We start from the raw sequence: 24,901 nt of genomic DNA, 5'->3' as shown, positions 1-24,901 counted from the left end.
AACAATAAGCATTTGTTTTTTCTTTTTTTTTTAACGATAAGATTGGACTAAAACGAGTTATATGACACGTATAAACGAAAATTATTGAAAACAAGCTAAACGACACAGTTGCGAAACTATGGTTTATGTTAAAAAGTCCTACTAAAATAACACTTTTTATACTTTCTAAAGTAAGAAAACGTTTTCTCACAAATCTTACTTACCTATGTTCTTTACTAAACAGCATTTTAATTATCAAAATTGACACTTGTAACAATACTTTCACTGAAGTAAGGTAAATATTACGACAGAAAAGCGCGCGCGCGCGCGTGTTGACCAAATTTAAGGGGCTGATTCAGGATATCAAAATAAACACAACATGTGGGCAAGTGCACTTATCTTGTTCCATTTTACCTCTCTTCTGCCATTTTGTGTTTTTTCAATCAAAATTTATATTTTAAGAATGGATTCAGAAATTTTAATGAATTTTGATGTATATGTATGTTGCAACATCATCTACAAATAAATAAGTTTGAAAATTTCACCAATGAAAATTACAAAATGGTGCCCATTGTGTTTTTTTTTTTTATTATTATTATTATTATTAATAGCAACTACATATTAATTTTATAGAATGTTTTAAATATAAAATGTTAAACCTTTTATTGTGAACATAATGACACATTATATGATCAAATCGGTTTAAAAACAGCTGAAATTGTTAAGGTGGCTTGCAAAAATTACACATGAAATCAGATACAAAATTCCTAGATAGCATAAATTTTATGATCCACTTTTAACAATTTCCATCATATTTCAGATGTTTATCAACCAACTAGAATAAATGTGGTCTTATATTCAAAAGAAGACTTAACATTTTATCTAATGAAAAGTAATTTCATTAATATTATTAAGTTATTAATGATTAAAAAATTAAATTAGCGCCATTTTGGGATTTTCAAAGGAAAAATTTTCAACTTTTTTATTTTATTGAGTTTTTTGGTACATTATCATCAAATTTTTATTTAAGAAATACGAAATAGTAAGGGTAAGTGAACTGATATAAGGCATTTATCCACATGAATTTTTTGTCTATTTTGATGACCTGAATCACCCTTAAATTTGACCAACACCTCTCAGGATTCCTGTATACTTGTGCAGTAGATAAAGCTATAAGGGGAAGTATAGTGATCAGACAAAAGTTGAGGTAGGAGTTTTTACAAATCTCAATGCTTCATGATCTCTTCCAACTCAAAAAATCCATGGAAAATTCCAAAGGATTTTATGTGTACATATGTAGATTTTATATGAATGTTTGCCTGTATTTTGATAAAGATCTGCTGACTGCCTTGACATTAAAACTTAAAATTTGGCTCAAATATTTCTATACAAAGTATACTGATGACATTCAATTTTGAAATTAATCAGGTGGGATGGTTAATTGTTAAATAGATTTTGCTACATATTTAAAAAAAAATTAATTATTAAAAACTTATGAAACTCAGAAAAAATATTTGTCAACACAGTTCTAACTTCCATTAAATTTTAACCCTGATCCAATACGGATATTTAGCTGTACTCAAAATAATGTCATTTAGATTTTGCTTTATTTCTAAACTGGTTTGACCATTAAACAACAAATTACACCAAGATATTTCTTTGCACAAGATCTTACGTGTATTAATTTGCAGGCCCCTACAGATAAATCGGTAAAATGGTAACTGATTTCCAATTTTATTAGTTTTCTTTTAATATTATTAAACAGATTTTACAAGAATATTAAAGAAGATAATTTAATTAAAATGCTTCCTTTTTTGATGGACTCAAACAATGCATTATTAACTATTACATAAAATAAAAATTGCTACATTTCTTTTTTGAATAACCCTTAGTGAAATTTTCTTTCTTTCTTTTCCTGTTTTGCCTCCAAAGAACACTGGTACCCACGATATAGGTATTCAAACCCTAGTGAAATATTACCAGAACTTTTAGGAACTTTCTGTAGAAACCAATTTCTAAGATTGTTTACCAAATTCATTACATAAAATTGATATCCAAAATTGTTTTCTATTTGTATTTCCTAATTGATACGCTTGATTTTAAGTAAAAATAATTAAGCCATTAATATTTTAAAAAAACCAATGCTATATTTAATAAACAAATTTCTCAAAGATGAAGCCAGGAAAGTTTTTCAACCCTCTGCTGGATTTTTAAAAATGTATAATTAACATAAATTGTTAATTATAATTTTTATTTTGTGATGCTGCTGTGATCGAAGGTATTACTTTATTTTTGTGTGATCCATTACAACAAATGCTGGGGCAGTTACTTTATTATCCTGTGAAATAGCTTACATTACTGTATTAATCAAAATAAAAACTTTTAACCCAATGGTCACACTTTCAGTTTTCACAGCATATTACACTTGTGCAATTACATCTTTTATTATCCACAAATTTTTATGTATATTTATTACATACATTAACCACCATCAATCATCATTATCACAATAGGGTAACATACTTTCTTTTATTAATTAAATTACGATGTGGAAATTAACTTTTGCCTACAAGCATTTGGTTTTATAATTTAACACATTTTCTCTTTTCTTTTTTTTCCTGTTTAGCCTCTGGTAATTACCGTTCAGATAATACTTCAGAGGATGATATGTATGAGATGTATGGTTAATTGAAACCCAATCACCAAAGAACACTGGTATCCACGATCTAGTATTCAAATCCGTGTAAAAATATCTGACTTTACTAGGACTTGAACACTGGAACTCTTGACTTCCAAATCATCAGCTGATTTGGGAAGACGCGTTCACCACTAAATCAACCTGATGGGTTAAGACATATTCTCTAGCTTTTATATAACTTAACTTTATTTTTTCGAACAGTAACTAAGTAAAATTCAAACTTTAAGAAAATTAAGATTTTTAAACTGTTAAAATTAACTTATAGAAATTTGATATCAATATTTATGTGGTATATAATACAGTAACACCATTTCTAGTTTACATTTGAGTATTTAATAAATTTTTTAACTAAGATTTTTAAACTGTTAAAATTAACTTATAGAAATTTGATATCAATATTTATGTGGTATATAATACAGTAACACCATTTCTAGTTTACATTTGAGTATTTAATAAATTTTTTAACTACTGCAATAGTAGCTGTGGATGACACTAACCAGAATACATCACTTTAGAATATGAAGATTCACGAGAGATTCTACACCTAGATTCAGGAGTAATATACTCACAATACAAAGTTTCATTAAGCCCCTTTGTTTTAACCTTTAATTACATGCTGCATACCCATAAAAATAATTGTAAATAGGTGTCACTCAACTTGCTAGCATGGCTACCTATTTGTTTTGCTTTCTTGTGAAATACGAGGTTGAATAATGTGTAAGTTGAAGTAAATAAATGCAGTTTTTAAGTCTGTTTAAAATTTAGTTTTAATAGTGTCAATAAAAGTTACCTGTACATTGTGCGACGCATATAATGTTTATGAATTCACTTTTCACCAACAGACTATATTTTAATAAATTATTTAATTATTGGTAATAAAAAAGGTTGATATATTGTGTAATTTGCATTATAAAAATTTATTACAACAAACTGTTAGTTTTTAAATTCTGAACTGCAATACTTTCTATTAAATTTTCAATGTCAAAAGATTAATTATTACATCAATAATGGTTTGGTAAATGTGTCAATTTTGAGGTCTGTACGTAAGCCACGTATGAACTTCTTTAAGTAATATAATATTTACCTTGATTTTTTATAACACTTTTCTGGGTTTTTCATAAAATTAACTCTTCAAGTGTAATGCTAAAGAGGGAATTATTTAAAAGAAAAATCTCTTTAATTCATTATTTATATATATATATATATATATATATATATATATAAATAATGTATATATCATTGGTAACTATTATATACTGAGGAACCAAAAGGGATCAGTTTATTTGGTTTTTTCTTCATTTTTTCTGCTCTAATAAAAGGCACATGATAATAAAATCAAATTTGTTTTAAATAAATTGATTGATTATAATCAAATATTTCCAAGATTAATATGAAGGATTGATAATTATGAAAGCATTTTATGGATGAATAATCTCTCATATTATCTCATGTGTTCAACACAAATATTTAATATTATTGTTTTGGAAAGTTATCAACAGAACAAAAATCTACAGTTTTAAAGCTGAAGAAGTAAGCCATTAAACATAAGGTAGAGGTACAATAAAAAATACTAATTCGCATCAGTTAAGAGACTGTAAAAATAATGTGAATACAGAAAATCATGAATATAGAACAACAAAACTAATCTTTTATGGCTGTGGGTGGAAGACGTAGTTTTTGCATGAACCTTTTTTTTTAAAAAAACTACTTAAAGTAACTTAAAACATGCATTCATACATAAAAAAAACATATACCTTGTGTTTTTGCTGAATTCTGCCACTAATTTGGTTAAGGAACACTGTTTAATTATCTCATGAGAAAAAGCTTATGCGAAAACGGCACAAGTCTCACTTAACGCACTAGAATTTGTAAACTATAGGTGATGACACTGAGTTCTTTTCATGTAAAAGACACTGGATAACAATAGTAATATTGATGGTAATATAATAACAGCAATTTTGAAGAAGTAGTGCACCTAGGCAGGGAATAGTATAATATGGTTTTATTATAATAATAATATATTTTTATTAATTTCCTTCTGAATTTTTATCTTAAAAATTTTGTTTGAATTAAAACGAAGCAAGCTGAAAAGGAAGTTTTCGTAGGAACAATTTGTAAAACAATTACTTAAAAATGAGTGAAAAACAAAAAAAAAATAATGCAAGCATCTTGTTACATACGCACGACCATTAAACTCATCTGATAACTGAAGTAAAATTGTTCCCAATCTCATTGTATCAGGAATTCCAGTCTCAAACTGATTGAAACAACATCTCTTACCATCTCTTGGAATTTATAGGTAACTACATGAAGACATATAGTCAATCACATTCAGAGACTCATATATGGGTTTCCGCCATCCAGCGTAAATATACTCACGGTTTCCGCCCATAAAGGACTAATATTCATTTAAGGAAGAATGGTTAGGTTCTATGTAAAATGAAAAAAAATCATGTATACTTACTTAGGGCGATGTTATTGATGAAATACAGATGGCAAAATTAATTATAAGCACTGATTTAATACAATAGATACAAGTAGCTACACTACACTACGCTACACTACACTAGGAAATTTACAAACTAACCTACAATATTTTGGATTGTATTTACAAAAATGTTTAATTTTTCCTTTTCTCACTCTTTTTTTTACATCCACGTTAAGTTCTGTGTATTCTTGCATGGTATCTTCAATTTTGTGCTTACAAATTAAGCTTTAAGCTTTAGATGCTGGATTAGCATCTATAAAAAACTAGATATGATCATGGGATAGTTTAATGCCTTCGATAAGCGTTTTGACATTTAACTGTTTTCCAGGGATTATATCTTCTACCTCTTCATATTCATACTCTACCTGTGCCTTTAATCTTTTAATTTTTATTTTTAATGTCACTACATAATGTAATGTACGCACATAGGAAAAATTTTAGCCGTGAATATAAAAAAGACATCGCAAAATATTGCACTGCGAATTACGAAATCACGAATAAGGAGATATCACTGTAAACAAAATATAAGACTGGCAAATAATTCTTTAAAGATCTACAATTAATGACTTTAGTTTGTTATAGCTGAGCAATAATAATAAAGTTGATCTCTAGTAAGCCAGTGAAAGTTCATAGGTTACCAGTAAAAATACAAACTTTTTTTATAAGTTGGTTATGAGTTATTTGAATTATAGAAAAAAATGCCCAGTATTAATTCTGATCCAATAGTCACAAACAAGGAAAGTAGAATAACCTATACAATCCTTTCAAGCTGAAAGAGTCAAAGGATTGAGCAGTTTTATACTACGTGTATAAAACACAGCATATATTTTTACAATTACTACTGTTCATCAGATAAATCTATACAAATTTGGAATATAGCTTATTTAATGTACTAACTCCTTAATATTTTAAACTAGAAGGCTGAAAATTGTTAGCCTTTTTTTTTTCTTTTTTTATCTGCAATATTATCACCAAACACTTTATGTTACATACTGGACGTGCTGTATGATCTTAAAAAACAAATTACTGCATCTCGAAAGGAAAACATTACTTTGTGTATTTCCTAAAAATGCAAAACTGATTATCTAAAAAATGAATCAAGCGATTTTATATTTTAATATATTAATTGCTGGTTAATAATATTTATTAATACGTTTACTGTTCTGAAGAATAATATGGAATAATATTTCATAATTTTATACATCTACAGGTACTTTCCAAAAAAATTAAACAGACTTGAAAATATCTGCCCTAAAAAGTAAAAAAATATTTATCAGTTCCCTTAAATCTTAATTTTTAGATATAAGCATCAAATTAAAAACTACTGTTAACTAACAACAAACCCTTTTTTGCATATACTTATAAAAACTTGAAATTTCAAGAAAAATTGACAAAAATATTTTTACTATTTAGCAAAATTATAAAACTGTATTTAAAAGTTTATTTTATTTTACATTATTTTAGTTATACTTAATACATGAATAAGCATACTAAAACACTGCTAGTGTGAAAAAAGGTCACAAGAAACACACACATAGAAACAAGATAAAAAATATATCAGTGCTCCATAAAAATTAAATACTAGAAATGTTGGCAAAAAAATTGTTAATCTTGAAATTTTAGTTATTTAGATACCTAATTTTGAGAAATTTAGATTATATATTTAATATACATGAATACCAAATAAATAATACATACAAATTATATATGCAATTTTTCTGAATAAATCAAATTAACTGCAAGCTCAATGCAAACGTACCAATTTGTATAAAAAGTGTTTTTCAAATCCACGCATTCATCATTAAACATTAAAATTAAGTAATGCATAAACCCATGTTAAATTTTTTTACTAATAGTTGTCATGATCATCTAAATTAAGTTACAATTAAGCTAGCTTAAAAACAGGTGTCCAAATTTAAATAATCATCTGAATTTACCATTTCATTCTTTGTGTTTTTCAGTATGATCCAAAAAAATCACAATGAAATTGTAAACTATACTGTAAAAGTCTCACAGATATCATTTCTTTGCTGAAAAAACAAAAATTTGTGCAATATAAATAAAACTGTTTGTAACAAAACGATACTGATATCAGAAAAGGTAACACTACATTTCTATTATTAAAATGTTATTAATTTAGAATTTTCTTAAAAAAAAAAAATACATGTGAAATATAAGTAATAGACAATAGATATAAAATAATAGATAATAAACAATGTTTAAACATTCCATATAATAAGCAAAAAAAAATAAAAATTTGTTACAAAACTCTTACCGGTTCAATTTCATTTATTAAACAACGACTAATCATAAGAACTGTATTGTTTCTGTAAATGTGATATGTATTATATATAAATGAAATCGAGCCAGTAAGAGTTTTGTAACAAATTTTTCTTCTTTTTTTTTTATTATATGGAACGCTTAAATACTGTTTATTATCTATTACTGTATATCTATTGTCAATTACATATATTTAACAAAGTATTTTTTTTTTTTAATTCTAAATTAATAACAGATTTTGATAATAGAAATGTAGTGTCTTACTTTTTTTGATATCAGTATCATTTTGTTAAAAACATTTTTATTTATATTACAGAATTTTTTTTTTTTTAATGGAAGTGATATTTACGAGACTCTTACCGTACTGTTTACAATTTCATTGTAATTTTTTTGGATATCACTGCATTTTGTTAGAATATTCTTTAATTTTTTTTTATGACTGTCATCTTATGGATTTAATATTAAAATTTATTACCTTAGAACAAACAAATTGAATTTCACGGCCAATTTGTTTTTTGTTGATAGTCATAACAATCCATAATCTATCTTTTTTGTCAGGTAATAATTTTGTATTATTATTTAAATTAAGTTTATTACTTATTTTATTATATAATTTGTTTACAGTACCGACATTATAACCACTATCAACAACAATGTTTTTAATTATTTATATTTCTTTATTTAAGGAAACTTTATCATGTTTGAGGAATTTTATATCTCTATATAAAAATGAATTAAAAATGGATATCTTTTGGGACCAAGGATGAAATGAATAGTAATTAATTATTGTGTTATTTAATGTGTCTATGACAAATTTCTAATTTTATTTTGTTATCTATTTTATATCTAAAAAGTTCAAACAATTATCATTATCTATTTCCATGGTAAATTTTATGTATTTATTAATTTTATTAAATTCATTTAATATTATTATATTTGATTCGTTTTGAACATTTTCATTACATATAAATTATGTGTCATCAACATAACATTTATACAATAGTATATTATGTTGAGTCAGAATTTTATTGATACAAGTATCTTCTAAAAACTGCAAATACATCTCTGCCAAAATTGCCAAAACGGTTCATCCATAGCCAAGCCCAATGGTTGTTTATAATATTGATTGTTGAAAGTAAAGTAACTGCATTCACAACATATTTTTTTAATCATATTAATTCATATGAATAATGTTTATTTCATTATTGTTGTTCAAATGTTTTTTAATGACAGTTAAAATTTTATTTAACTCTATATTAGATACACATAGATATCTAAACATATGCATTTTGTGTTATTGTTTACATTAATATTATGTACAATACCTATGAAATAATAATTTTTTATATTGTAAGTGTTATTTATTAAATGAATCCTTTAATATATTAATAAAAATTTGCTTAAAAAATATTGGTGAATTTGTAAATTCTATTAATGGCCTTTTCGGTGTGTTATTTTTATGTATTTCTGGTAAAGCCTTCCTATATGGCACGTAATTATTTTTTTATTTATTTTTTGTTTTATCATCTGTAATAACATATTTAGACTTATTGATTAAAGTTTTGATTTTATTTAAATATGTAAAGGGCGATTCAAAGAAACGGGAAATTTAAAAAATTAAATAACAATGAAAAATTTTTTTTAGAAAATTAATTTTATTTCATGTAATTGTACAAATGTTGCCATTGTAGGTTACATACATTTTAGTTTATTTTTTAAAGATGACATCTTGCAGGTGACCTCTTCTACGTAAACACTCACGAAGTCTCTTCGTTAAATTGTTCATGGTTTGACTTAACATCTCAACTGGAATTTCCGCAATTGCTTCTCGGATCTTTGCCTTCAGTTCTTCCGTTGTAGCAGGTCTACTGTGGAAAAAACTTTCCTTTTAAGGTGACCCACAAAAAGTAATCGCAAGCTGAGAGATCAGGCGATCTGGGAGGCCATCTCTAATGTCACCATTTCATGAAATGACACGTTGTCCAAACAATTGGCGTACAGCTGCCATCGATATTCGTGCAGTATGTGACGTTGCTCCGTCTTGTTGAAACCAGGTTGTGTTAAGAATTGATGGAAATCTCTTTTGTTGTTCCACAGCAAAGGTTTCAAGCATGGCTACAACGAGCCGACATCACTATAATTGCAAGACCGTTGTCATCCTCAAAAAAATAAGGGCCTATAACACCGTAAGATGACAGAGCACACCACACGGTCACTTTCTGGCTGTGCAACGGACGCTGGTGTAGCTGCGTGGGATTTTCTTGTGCCCAGTATCTGAAATTTTGCTTGTTAACAAATCCACTGAGGTGGAAATGCGCTTCGTCTGACATCTACAGTTCATGAACAAACTCTTCATTATCATTTATCTTCTGAAGCATTACATTACAGAATTGTGCTCGCACAACTGTATCGTTCGGTTTCAGTTCCTGGACGATCTGCAACTTGTATGGATGGAATTGCAAGTCCTTCTTCACTAACATTCTTCGAACACTTGAACTATGCAATTGTAAAGATTCTGAGAGACGACGGATTGACCGATGTGTACTTCGTGTGATAGCATCGTGTAAAGCTTGAACATTCTGTGGTGTACGGACGGTTCGCTCACGGCCTGGAGGTTTATTTTTCATTGCCGAACCAGTTTCCTCAAAATTAGATATTCATGTTTTAATTGCATGTGCTGATGGAACACGGTCGTGCCGTCCCAGATTAAAATGACGGCAAAATTCTCTACGCGCTCCCTCCACACTGTCATTGTTTTTGTAAAACGCTTTGATAGCAAATTCACGTTGCACACCACTCCAAGGATCCATGACAACTAAATGGCAGGTTAGGTTAGAGAAGCTAGCGCCACTTATCAAGTGGTACCAATGACCCACGGCTACCAACACAACTTTCAAAATTTCCCGTTTCTTTGAATCACCTGTATTAGTGGGATTTTAGATTTTAGTAAAATTATCATCTATAAATTGATTAGTTTTATCTGTATAATTTTCTATACACATGAAGATATGTGTACCTATTTTATCAGCTTTTACTCTATGTGCTTTATTATTAATTAGTTTAGTTTTAATATTTTTTTTTGTTTCTTTTGAATTTATATTACTGATATCATCCTTTATGAATTTATTCTTTATTTTGTAATTATTATTTATTAAATTAGATATATTGTTTCTAATATTATCCCTTATTTATTTGTCGTGAATCAGCTGATTTAGTACAAGAGTTAGGAAACGTCATGTTAAATGAGATAATAAAGACTAACAAAATAAAGAATAATATTAATGACATTAACTTTAAATGTTATTAAATTAAAGTCTAGATAATCATGCTCATCATGTCAGTTTAATATACAAGCATTTGTCAAACGAAACGCAAAAGCAACATTCTCACCACCTCAGCTTGATATTCAAGGAAAAAGAGTAACCACAAGCTGTACCCATAAAATTTGATGATGAGATTAATGGTCTTATAATGAAAGATGGTGATGGTTGCATAGCCATTTCACAGTTTGTACAACATTCCAAGCGACAAAGGGATACAGAGATACCGAGCACAGAATGGTACCTCTAATATTAAGCTGGGTTGTAACTGTTCATGAACTGCAGGTTACAACTCTTGACAGGGCAGTGATAGAACTTGGCAAGAAAGATTTTGCCAATGGGCAGATTTAGATCGCTCGTAGTGAGTTAAAACTTTTAGAGGGTATCGCCTTCTGATTTGACACAAATAAGTTATTAAATAGACCGTATGATGAGAAAGATGTGACAGAAATGATAAGGTTGCATAATCTATCTAACTTATAGGTTTCATTATTGGAAGCAGACATTTGGACAAGTTTGCGAGTACACGGTTAAAAAAAAGTGCTTATAATAACTATAGAATATTATTTACTGCAAAATTATAATATTTAACCTGCTTCATACAGATTGATGTCGGTTAGGAGCTTGTTGTATACAATTTATTTTAATAATATTGCGAAATTAGATTTTTGCATAATAAAAATATAAATATTTATATTATATACTGCAATTAGGGATAATACACTTTTTCAGCATTTTATATAAATATTAAATGTAAGTTTAATATTTATATGGTGTTTAGAGGAAAGTAGCCAAGGAGGGAAAAGTGAATGATTGTTTAAGGAAGAAAAATAGAGAAAGAAATGCCATGAATATTTCCATGGAGACTAAGCGATAATATAGACCGTTATTAATACCCTAGTCATATAGGGAACAGAGCAACACTGTACTGGTGCGAGTGGTCAGTGGTTAAGGGTGTTGTGCTATTCAGTTTTTCCTAAGATTATCATCAGATTTGGTTAAATTAATACGGGACTATTCCAAAAGTAACTCTTTCAATTAAAAAAAATTATCATAATCGGTTTACTAACTTAATATTGGAAATATTGCATAACATCCACTAAAAAATCTTCTTTTTTTTGTATTTTTCCTAAGATTATTATTGATTTTGCTTAAAATTTATATGGGACCATTCCAAAAGTATACTCTTTCAATTAATAAAAAATGAACAAAATCAGTTTACATTAAAAATATTATTGTCAAATTGATAACCACATCTCTCTTTTTGAAGTGTGTTAAAAATATAATGTATACTAGGCGAATCAAATTCATTTTTATATTTGCTGAAAAAATACAGTAAAAAAAAAACTGTGACTAATAGAGAGATTCTGGCGACACATTGATGATCAGCATCCAAAGATTGAGCATTTAACAAAATCATCATTGCTGTCAGTGTAGTATTTAAATTTATGAAAATTTAGGCCAAAATTTTGTGAACTTTTCCTCTTGGGTATATTTATATAAATATATTTAAACATATAATGCAAGTAATTAAGAATAGTGTTAAAAGGCTACAACCTAAAAAAAACTGAAAATGACTGAATTTCTATAAAAATCCAACTGACTTAATAAATTATAAACACAGTTTATAAATTTCAGCCCCATCATCATCCAAAACACCATCAATAATGTGTAGTATTTTGAATAACATATGCAACCTTGCATAATACTCACAAGCAAGTAGAATGTGGTGTTATGTAGAGTTATCCAGTCTGCAATCTACTACAAAACATTTAAAAACATCTTTTGAAAAGATGTTTCCATTTATTTAGATTGTTATTCCCTATCTTTTTATCAATCATTAACCAAATTTTATCAGTACGATCAATGAGAAACTTAACTTTTTATTTTAACTAATTAAAATGTGGAAATAAAGTAGTACTTACTTGATGATAAATAAGTAAACAATGGCCTTAATATTAGTTTAGGATGCGTTGCTTTCCTTGCTAATGTAGCAAGTAACAGAAACAGAGCATCACCAACAGACGAAGGGTCACTTGGAACATCACAGCAAGTAGAAGGTTCATGTACCCCTGATGTGTGGTGGACTGAAAAAGTTGATCTAACACAGCCTCCAAGCGCACCCAGTAACTGGGACATAGTCAGTTCATGTTGTAACACTAAATTAACAAAAACAAAGGACATATTAAGTTTACCTAATGCTACATTCACAAAAAAATAATTAAATAACAAATTAATGGCTTAAACAGAAAAGTATAGAAAAGATATTTTACCCTACCAATTCCTTCTTAGCTTTCCAATGAATAATGTGTTCAGAGATATCTACAGTATCAGTTCTTTTAAAAAATTAAATCTTTAAAATTAAGTGTCTGAGAAAAAAGTAATAAGATATTTTAAATCCATATTACTTTGGAAACTCTCCAATATAACTGAGTTTTATTATCAGTATCTTTTCACAACCAGTACAAAAAGCTCTGTTATATCTTCTCTGCTAACATAAATTTTTTTTTTTTATATAGCACCGAGATGACACTAGAGCTTATCATGCTGATACACTCTATAATAAATATGATACACTCTATAAAGTGTTTTTAGATTTTATTTTAATTTTTCTAACAGAAAATTTTAAAAATTATTATAAAGAAAAGAGGTGATGATGAAGGTATCACCAAAAACCAAAAAACACCTAAATTCATTGTAAATACAGAATGAAATGAGATAAGAGTTATTCCTAGATTATTAGTATTTCATAGCATAACTGAATTCACTGATTTGAATATTATTATTTAATAAAAACACAGTTCAACAAAAAACAACTATTCAACAAAAAATATGCTTACTTATATTATAGGTATTTATGTTAAACCTAAAATTATTCCACATTAAAAAAAAAATCTTTTTAAGAGAATATTTAATAGATATGAACTGGAGGATAATTGCAATAAAAATAATACAAGACAGTGGTACAATGGGAATAAGCTACTGTAGCAATCAATCTTTTATACACACTCTTATGAGAGTGTTTGGGTGTAAATGATATGCTTCTGGGAAGTTGAATTCAAAAATGAATCCAATTAGTCAATAAAATTAGAAGGAAGGGCATAAAATAAAGTGAAAATTGAATCTAATCAATCCTATACAGGAAAATTATTACGAACACTTCGGCAGAGAAAATAGACCTAGCTGATTAAGCGATACAATAAAGAAAGAAGGTTTATAAAGACTAGATGTATGATTACTTATTTTAAAAATAAAAACAAGAAACATTATCGCCTCAAATGTTGTAAGCTTCTGGTTCCTGTTCGGACACCGAACAGGAACCAGACAAATTGGTGCCCAACGTGGGGCCAGAACCTTACAATAGTAAAAATACCAAAAAGAGTTTGAAGTGAACAACACACCACATGACATCACAGTATGATTAAAAAAATTAGGCTTTCAGAATTATAAAAATACAGGGTGGTAATTCAGTAGGAAATGGAAATAATTTGTGAACTGAATCTAAAGCTTGAAATAAGGAAAAACGTTTACACAAACTATTTTTGAAAATGCTTTGTTATTGGATTATAGCTTGCAAAAACATTTGCTTGGATTTCAGTTTCTCTGGTGAAATAAAGTCAAACATCATACTGAAATTTCTAAGGCATTATATAAGGGGTAAATTTGATGGTTTCTTATGGCCTGGAAAATTAAATAAAGCAGCTCCCAGAACTTATTTCCTGTTATTTTCATGATATCCAATGTAAAATAGAAAAATTCCATGACGAAAACACTTTTTTTTTATGTTTGAAGTACAGTAATTTTGTTAAATGACATAATTAATAAATGCATAATTATTATCAAAACTTGTAGAAAATTTAATTCTAAGAAAATTGATGTAATAGTCTATGAAAAACAAAAAAGTCAACTTTTATTATTGAAAACAATGCATAACAGAAAAATGTTAAGAATTTGTAAAAACTGAAAACAGTTCTGATTTTAGTACAATAAATTTTAGACCTTTGAAAAATTACATTTGCAACATTAACTGTATGCTTCAAAATTAATTTGAATAATACTCATTGCTGTTATAAAATTGTGACAATTTTATAACAACAAAGTTGTATATAGTGTTTTTGTGTTAACTGAGTAGGTATAAACTATACCTACATTTTACCAGTTGAATCTAAATTTAAAAAGGTGAAATTCCCAGTTTTAAAATCTGTTCATTTTGAAAAATGCTGTCTATGTGCAGAATTTGTTGATATGATTTTTGTGTATGGCTTTTGCATGCAAGTGCTCCAGCTGCAGTGGAATAATATTGATGTAAACATCCTGGACAAATAGTACCAAACCATAAAGTATTTTTTTTTCAATCTTTAATCTTTGTAGGAACGGTGCTGCACTTTCAGCACTCATTTTCCTCTGAACATCAACTGGTATATAGTGATGAAAGGTCCTCCAAACAGCTTAGTACGGAGGACATTCCATCCTCACAGACTGCATCCAAATTATATTCAAAAAGTTTAACACATCCAGCTTGGTGACCATCCACCAGATGAATATAGTGTTATTATTAGTTAACATGGTTGCATTTTTAAAATTATTTTTTTGTTTAGTTTTATATTGTGAATCTATCAATTTAATTACCACTTAATTCAGTTCATACTATTTTTGGACAAAGCTACTTTCACCCATAATGGTATACACAACAGACGGAATTCATATCTGTGGTCTGAAGAAAATCCAAACACTGTATTTGAATCAAATTTTCAGCAACGATTTTCAGTGAACATTTGGTGCGGTATGATCGTCAACCAATTAACAGGCCCTTTCATACTAGAACACGTCAAGGGGAGAAATTGTCTGACATTTTTATACAATGAATTTCTTACAATGATGACAAAAATAACGGAAATGTAAAAATCAACGTGATGGATCACAACATATTTTAAATGAAATAAGATAATTCTTAGAAGAAAAATTTACTGTTAAGTGGAATTTGGTGTATAGACGGTCAGTAAATTGGTCATGTAGATCACCAGACCTTACTACCTTAAATTACCATTTAGGGGATGGATGAAATGCAATATGTACAAGCAAATATAAGACATACATGATGAACTGATCACTCGCATTCTCAATGGTGCTAATTTCATCAAGGAACGCGAAGAAATCATTAGGTTGGCCAGAGAAAATGTAAGGAATGAGTTGAAAAGAGCTTGGATGTAAATGGTGAAATTTTTTAACATTTTTGTAAATTAATACAAACAAGTGAATATTTCTTTTTAAAGTAAATTAAAGGTATTTTAATTTTTCAAAAGTCTAAATTTACTTACTAAAAACAGGTGATTTTAATTTTTACAATTTTTTTCATAGATTTCATTATACCAACTTCCTCAGAATTAAATTCTCTATAATTTTTGATAACAAAATTTACAGATTAACTTACTCGTATAACGTTAAAATTAATTTTGCATATGAAAATTAATCTGTATATGAATACATATACTTTCAAAATAAAATAATATTGATAAAACAATTATCATGCTACAATTCTCATGCATAAATATAAAAAATTCTATAACAAACCAACATAAAAAAAGTAAAAATATATACTAACCGATATCAGCAACACACGGAAGTTTTACAGCTTCTGGTGTATTATGTGCAGCTTTATGTTCATCAGTCTGTGATACAGGCAATGTGTAAGAATTGTTATCAGGACGATGAAGAGGAGTTTGTACAATATTAGTAACTAATCGTAATAAAACTATCAATAAATGTTCCCATGATGGACTTGGCAGGAATGTAGAAGTTGAAAATGACATACTGCCATTTGAATTATTAATAACATCTGACACACCACGTCCTTTAACACCTTCGCTGTTTAGCATATAACCCTCTACTAGCACACCTAGAACATAAAAAGAAAAACATTTATCTTTTCAAATTTATTAGCAATTTCTCAAAGAATAAGAAAATCTACAGAAAGATAAGTCACAGAAGAAAATATAATGTGATATAGAGTACACAGAGTTAAAGAAGTCTCCTTAATAAATTAATATAAAATTAGATCCTCATGATTTCTAATACATTTGAAAAGTATATACAATATTCTAACAAGAAGCAGTTGAATTTATTAGTTGATATCAGCTCATAAAATTATTAAAATTCTTGATATGCATTAGAATTTCTTAAATTGTTTTTCATTTCTTTCTCTCAAATCTGTAAGTAAACCTTTCTAGAAACTCTTACGAATTAATCAAAACTGCCAATCACTTTAACTGATCTATTGAAATTAAAACAAGCATGGTTTATATAAATCCACTAAATTAGAAATATAAAAACTAACCAATACATGACTTCACTTAATTAATTATTTAAATATAACTAAGGCAATCAATGAACAAAAAAAAATATTTATGATAGTTGTCTGGTAGGTGATAAAAGATGACACTGTGATCGAAGATCACGAAGATGACTTGACATAAGTCATACATCTCTACCAGTATACTCATTCTCAAGAATAACAAGCACACCACCCCAGATTTATAAGGAAATAATAGAAGAGAAGTAATTATCTGCTGTTTTTTATAACCAAATATAATGTTTCACATCAGCATTACAAATGCACTGAAATATATTGATTAAGAGTGACATGGTTATTCTGTTATGGTTATTGGATCATTATTACCAGGGAAAACATCCTGATTGGTATTTTTTATATGGAAAAGTTATCAGAAAAGAATTATTATTTTAACTGAAAAGTGATCGATTAAAAAAAAATTTAGAAATATATATATATATATATATATATATATATATATATATATATATATATATATTTATTTATTTACTTCACAAAACAATTAAAATTAGAAAGAATTAATTTGTTATCAACTCATATTCTGAAATGCAGTAAATAAAAGATGTATGTATATATATACATGGTGGCTCTAAATAATAGTGAGGTTTTTAAATGGCTATAGCTTCAGAACAAAGCATTGTAGAGAGATGAACTGTATGTTAAATGAAAGAAAAATACTCAAAGTTATGTGTGTGGAAGCTAGCGCATGCGCGTTGTGTTTCCAGTACACACAAGCAGCACATGCACATTAGTCATCATGTTTGCAATGCAGAGGAGGAAGGTTCAATATGTGTTGTAGCTTAATATGTTTGAGTCATTTACATATGTTAGGCATGAATACTGTCATGTGTATAATCTCCTTGCACGAAAATAACATTCGACGATAGGACAAACTCAAAAAAACAGGCATCCTACTGAAGCAAGCACATCCAAGATGGCCATCAGTTTCTGATGAAACGATTGCAGCAGTGTGAACAAGTTTTTTACGTAGCTCAAAAAAATCCATGCCAAAGTGTTCTAGACAGTTGGGCATTCCTAAAACAACTGTTCACAATGTGTTAAAAAGACATTTCACTGCGTACAAAATTGACATTCTGGATAGGTAGGAGGAACAGGATGACGATTTCATTTTTAATTATGAAGCAATAATTCATGTTAAGTACATTGGCATAATGTCCGTACATGGAGTACTGAACCTTCACATGCTGTTATTGAACATCACATGACAGTGAAAAAGTAAATGTGTGATACATTATTGGATGAGACAGAGTTACTGGCTCTTTCTTTACTGCTAAAAAAACAATATCGGGGAACATCTTCCTATATATGTAAGAAGGATATGTAAAGTCCTAAATACTGGAAAATCCATTTTCCTATTAGACAGAGCTCCTTCACATTTTTCCGCAATCATACAGAATTTTCTTAATAAAAAGCATTTCTTCAGCTATGGGTCAGACAAGAAGGGTAGATTGCCTGACCCCCACGATCTCCAGACCTTGTCCCCACAAATTTTTATTTTTGCGGTTATATGAAAACAAAGGTGTATTCCATTCAAGTTTGAGATCTAGACCACTTAAAAAAAAAAAGGATCACTGAAGCTGTTTCTTCTATCACACCAGATATACTTTCCAATGTATGACTGCAAAAGACTGAATATTGTCTTGACATCTGCAGGACAACTAAGCGAGCACAGATCGAAATCTACTGAACAGGTAAGAAACATGGATTGTTACTCCTTCATTTAACATATTGTTCATCTCTCTACAAATGCTTGTTCAAAAGCTATAAACATTTAAAACTCCACTATTGTTTTATGGACAAACACAGTCTCTCTCTCACTCTCCCCTCTTCTTCACATCATCACCCCCTCTTAATCTCTCTTTGTGTATGTGTGTGTGCATGTGTGTCTGTGTATGTGCTCACATACATATGTGTGTGTGCACACACACTTACATGCACACACACACACACACACACACACACACACACACACACACACACACACACACACACACACAATTTTTATTTGTATATATGCAGAGCACACACTGTACTTACCACATTGTCTCACAATCAAACACAAACCACATTTACATTAACAGATCCTTGATTACCGTTTAGGTGAGTACCATTTAATATTTTCTTCATTAACAAAGTGTTTTATTTGTTATAGTAATTTTGCGATGATTTCATGATTATTACTATTACATAATAATTTACTTTACAATGTATCCCTTGTTGTACATCATGATAAAGATTAGTTCAGAATTATGCTTACAAAAAATTATAACTTCTCAAAAAACACTTAGAGAAATGTGCTTTTTTACAAATGTAAAGTATTTTAGTAATACATGTAAAATCTACCTTCAATGGATAAATCAAATTGTAATGACAGCAAACATATGTAACAGTATAGTACACTATACACATAATAATAGTAGTGTTATAAAATTTGTAAATGTGACCTTACCAACAGATTGCAAAATTCCAATAGCAGTGCTTAGATCAATTGCTGGAAAACTGAGATGTATTAACATCTGGATAAGATGGGCCTGAGCATCAAGGGGACCATGACGAGCTGCAATCGCACCACCTTCTTGAACTAACTGATAGACAAGTTTTAATAATGACTCTTTTAATTTGTTTCCAATATCACTTGAACCTGATATCACATCACATCTCATTTCCAATCTTACAAGTAATTCATGAAGACACTGACACACAGGAACACCAGCCTAAAACAAATAGTATTAAAGAATGAAAAAAAATGTTTAATGTTCATTAATTAAAATTATGTTAATAGTTGGAGAAAAAAAGATTTTTGAGGCTTTATGATATACTACAACATACTTTTTCATCCCTTCTTTTAGGCCGAGTAATTCATGCAAACATAGCTATAAATATTTTAAATTATTTTATTATGTAAATACTATATTGGTGTAACAGAATGTATTGCTTATCAAAATTCAGAAATGTCAATGGATGGGAAGAGGAAAGATGACTGCAACTGGCTTCTTTCTACCAATGATGTCCAGTCACAACAGTGCACTATTCTCTGTTTAACTGTTTAATTAGCAGTCCAGACACTACTTTACTATTAAAGGTTTAAACCTTCTAACTACTTGTACATTTTTTATACTTTTATAATTTCATACTTTACAATAAGTCAAATTTTACTACTTAATATTAAGAACATTCAATTTATTGTAAGAGAAAAACATATTAATATTAAGGTTGCTATCAGCTAACTACAGTAAGAATGGAATTCCTTATATTTTTAAGATTAAAAAAGGACACTTTAGGCTGGAGATCACATTAACAATAATTCTTTAATCAATTTGTTCATATTATCTATAAATTGCATTAAGATGACTGTATTAAGGACAATTTAGGCTGAAGGTCACATTAACAAAAAAATCTTTAATCTATCTGTCAGTACTATTTATAACGTGAATTAAGATAGTATTAATGACACTACTTTAACACTGCAGCTGTTCAATAATATGCATGTGCTAATTTTTTTTTTTTCAAGCAGTAGTTTTCTGTAAATTCCCAGTCTTAGTTTACTTATTTCTTTTTACGGCAATAAATATAAACTTATATCACTCTTGTTCATGTCCAGTATAAATGTTTTTGCGAAAACTATTAAAATTCCGTCTTTTCACTGAATTTTCTTTCTGTTCATAGTGTTGGATTAGAAGACATATACATGTAACAAGCCAACAGTAAGTTTTATATTGATTGAACCATCTATTAAATGTCCTTCTATATCTTAGTAAGTTCAATGCTTCTTTCGTATAAAGTAAATGATATTCAATAATAAATTTGTGAGAGTTATTCATTCAACAACTGAAAAGTTTTCCATTGCCTAATTAGAAGTTTTTTATACTATCCCAAGAAGAATGAAACTACTGTGGCCATTATATAATTATCCAGATTTATTCCAGAATTAACACATACAGATACACATCATTATAAGATGTACTTGCTGCCATTGGACTCTTCCAATATATTATTAATATTGTACGAAACTGATTTACTTGTTTTCTCCATTCTAAAAATTATGATTTTTGTTACGCTGAAATATAATTTTATTTCAAGCATTTTAATGCAGTAGTTCATCCGACAACATGAAATCTCCATGAATACAAAGTTTTTCTTCTAATATATGATTTTAAAAATTGTTATTAATAATGAGATTAGTTTATTAAATAAAATAATCAACGTTATGTACCCATAATTTAATCTGGTTAATTTAAAAGTTAAACAATGTATTGTCAATGACTTACACATCCTTTAATCTGAGGACTTGATAGGAATGAATGAAGCATAGGAACAAAATTTGCATCAGATACGATTAGCGGTGCCATGCCACAAAGTGTACTAAATATAATGTTTTCTGGAGATGATATTCCTTGCAGTAGTGGGAGATTTGCTAATAATGTCAAAGCCTGGAACGCTAAACACCACTCACGGACAGATATTCCTCCTCTTCTGTAACAAAACAAATTAACAGTATTGATAAGTTTTTTGTTTGAAAAATATAAAATTATAATTTATATTTAAATTATAAATAAAATATAAAATGGAAAATTATAAAGTTCTTTATTAACTACCACAATAAATGTAAAATTCACACAGTAGATCTGCTTATGATGCTTTTTAATATATACACAAAAAAAAATTATTCAGAAAATAAATATAAGATTGAGATAACACATACAGTTTACCTCAGACATCTTCCTCAAAATCTTTATTTAGTCAAAATGGTAACTTGTATTGATTAGGATGATTGAATCTGTGATTTTAACTCTTTATTTTTTCTATTCTAAACAATTATTTGGATAATTCTTTTCCTGAATAGGATTGAAACAATTTATCACTTGAGAATCACATTCATACTTTTTTACACATTTATGTTCAATGGCATTGAGTTATAGTTCCAAAAAGGAAAGCTACTAATATGAAATACCAGTCTGTCGTGATACTGTTTGGAGCTTAAGACCTTCAATTATTGAGAAGATAATGCACATAAAAAAATCTAAAAATAATCAATTAACTGAATTTTATCAGGATTTTGCTAGATAAATTTCTATATTTTAATAATTATAATTTTGAAAAAGAAAATTCCATTACAATAAATATTAAGATATTTTTGGAAAATTTGTTATCTCAAGTATAGATTTAACAATGGTTTACCTTTTCTTTCTTTCTTTTTCCTGTTTAGCCTCCGGTAACTACCGTTCAGATAATACTTCAGAGGATGAATGAGGATATGTATGAGTGTAAATGAAGTGTTGTAGTCTTGTACATTCTCAGTTCAACCATTCCTGAGATGTGTGGTTAATTGAAACCCAACCACCAAAGAACACACCGGTATCCACGATCTAGTATTCAAATCCGTGTAAAAATAACTGGCTTTACTAGGACTTGAACGCTGGAACTCTCGACTTCCAAATCAGCTGATGTGGGAAGACGCGTTCACCACTAGACCAACCCGGTGGGTTAACAATGGTTTACCTAATGTTATGTATCAAAACTCTAAAACTTATATGTCGTCGGTTATAAAGATTGTTAATGCTTTTGTAAATTATTTTAGTTCCCTTTATAAACAATCTAATATTTCTTATGCAGACTTTGTTGAAGTTTCTTGTTTTAAGATGAATATTATCGATATCATAATATTTCCTTTAATGATATAAATACTGTATAAATAAATTAGATATTCACAGGAATACTGGACTTTATTGTATACCTCCCATCCTCATTAAAAAATGTAACTATATATTCTCCTTTATTGTTAAACTTTTACTTGCTAAATCATCATCTGAAGGTCTTTTTTCCTGTGATTTGGAAATCCCCCTATATTATACCTATACTTAAATCTGGTGATAAAGGTAATATTTCTAATTATAGACCTATATCAATTCTGAGGGTTATTCCTAAAATATCTATATCAATTGTAATTAATAAACTTGACGGATAGGCAGTTTGGTTTTATTGAGAAAACAACTACTGATACTAATTTGGTGTGTTATTTGAAATATTTATTGAATTCAATAGAAAATGGTTTTCAAATTGATAGATAGTATTTCCTCTGATTTCAGTAAGGCATTTGATTCTGTTAATCGTGTTATTTTACTTCAAAAGCTGAAATCTTTTGGATTACTACACCATTACAACTGTGGTTTGAAAGTAATCAGACTGACAGAATTCATGTAAAAAAAAAAACAGAATATATCTAATGAAATCGTAAGTTTTGTCAGGGGTTCCTCCGATTCCCATCTCAGTCCACTTCTATTTAACATTTTCACTGATATTTTTTGGTTAGTGATGAATGAATTTTTTATTATAAGTGTTCAAAGTTAAGAAAGCGTAAACACACAAGTCAATGTGCGGGGGGGATGGATTGGTATATTCACCAGTGGGAAGAACAGAGGATCAGCCCCGTGCACATGCACACACACAAGTATGTATTGTGTGCATGCAAGTGTACTTAAAGAGCACACTGAATGTTCACAGATACATAAAGTCTGATCGTTTCTCTTCTATTATTTTTATTTATTTAATCTGCTACATTTTTTTTGGTTTAATTTTGTTTGTTAATTTTTTTACAATTACATTTTTTATTACTTTCGTATCATTTTTTATTTTTATCAAGCGGTTCAATCCTATCTATACCATCGGATCTTGCATCATCTGCATCATACTTGTTCAATGACTCCGATTCATCAGCACTCTCATCACTGCTTTAACTGTCACTGTTACTGCCATTAACACAAAATGTAAACCTTTTAGTCTGCATGCCGGTAACTCCATCTGTTTCATAAAAAAATGTTTCTATTGTTAGTGTTACTGTTTGCAACATTGCTTCCAATATTCCACTGCAGTTCAGAAAATTTTTCTCAGAAATTTCTTTGTCATTTACATTTTTACGACTAGAGACATTTTCATCTACTATCTAACTTTGTATTTTCACCCAAATCAACTCAATTGGGTTAATTTCAGGATGGTAAGGTGGCAATTTTATTACGTTTGACTGTGATCCTGCAATATTTTATCGAAGTAGTACCCTTAATATCAGGGCTTACTAATTCATACAGTTCTGTTTTTAATATATCTGCCAAGCATGGAATATTTCTGTTTCAAAGCCAATCCAACAGTTCATGTTTTTAGCAGTTTGAATTTGGCACCTTGTGTAACTTTATGTTGTGGTACAGAGCATTATGAATTACCAAAACAGATTGACGTGGAAGATTTGAGATTAGCTTCGGCCATTTTTTCACAATTATGAGCATTCATATTGTTTGAATATGCTCCTTTTTTTTTGGCCCAAAGTAGAAATTAAAATGGCATTTTGAATTTCTCCTACTTCACTGCCAGCATGAACCAATATCAGCTTCAAGCCTTTGGATACTGGAGTTTTATGTATAGCCTTTATTTCAGGTATTGGTCTCACCATAACTTTTCCCATGTGTCAAGTGAATATAAGAGTCATCTGAAAAAATTACTGGTCTTCCTTCCCATCTGTAAATTATAATTTTCTTCAGATAATTTACTCTTTTAATACATATACCTTGTTTTTCTTCAAAAAGTTTCCTGTTATTTCCAGTTTTCTTCCATCTAAACCCCATACTCCTCAGAATTTTCCTTCCTTACAGTTTCATGACTGTAATTTATCTGTTGATCTAGGTGTTCAGTTTTTAAAACAAATAATAACTTTTTCAATGTCTCCAGGGGGCTTTATGTTGTATATGAAACTAAGTAACACACATCTTCAGAAGTTG

At 28.8% G+C, this 24,901-nt stretch overlaps 1 protein-coding gene across 3 annotated transcripts in view; it reads right to left on the bottom strand.

Annotated features, from left to right (window-relative positions):
- Bruce (BIR repeat containing ubiquitin-conjugating enzyme) overlaps positions 1–24,901 on the bottom strand; it is a 265,772-nt gene that overhangs the window by 77,370 nt on the left and 163,501 nt on the right. For all 3 annotated transcript variants that reach the window (XM_075366104.1, XM_075366105.1, XM_075366106.1), the window contains 4 exons: positions 21,404–21,608; positions 19,585–19,849; positions 16,368–16,661; positions 12,691–12,924 (listed from right to left, as the gene is read on the bottom strand). In XM_075366104.1, the coding sequence (XP_075222219.1) occupies positions 12,691–12,924; positions 16,368–16,661; positions 19,585–19,849; positions 21,404–21,608 (998 nt within the window). The remainder of the gene's footprint in view (positions 1–12,690; positions 12,925–16,367; positions 16,662–19,584; positions 19,850–21,403; positions 21,609–24,901) is intronic.

Source organism: Lycorma delicatula, chromosome 5 (assembly GCF_047948215.1).
Source record: "Lycorma delicatula isolate Av1 chromosome 5, ASM4794821v1, whole genome shotgun sequence".
Taxonomy (NCBI): Eukaryota; Metazoa; Arthropoda; class Insecta; order Hemiptera; family Fulgoridae; genus Lycorma; species Lycorma delicatula.
The sequence above is the reverse complement of the archived record's forward strand: the minus strand, read 5'-3'. Positions and strand labels throughout refer to the sequence as shown.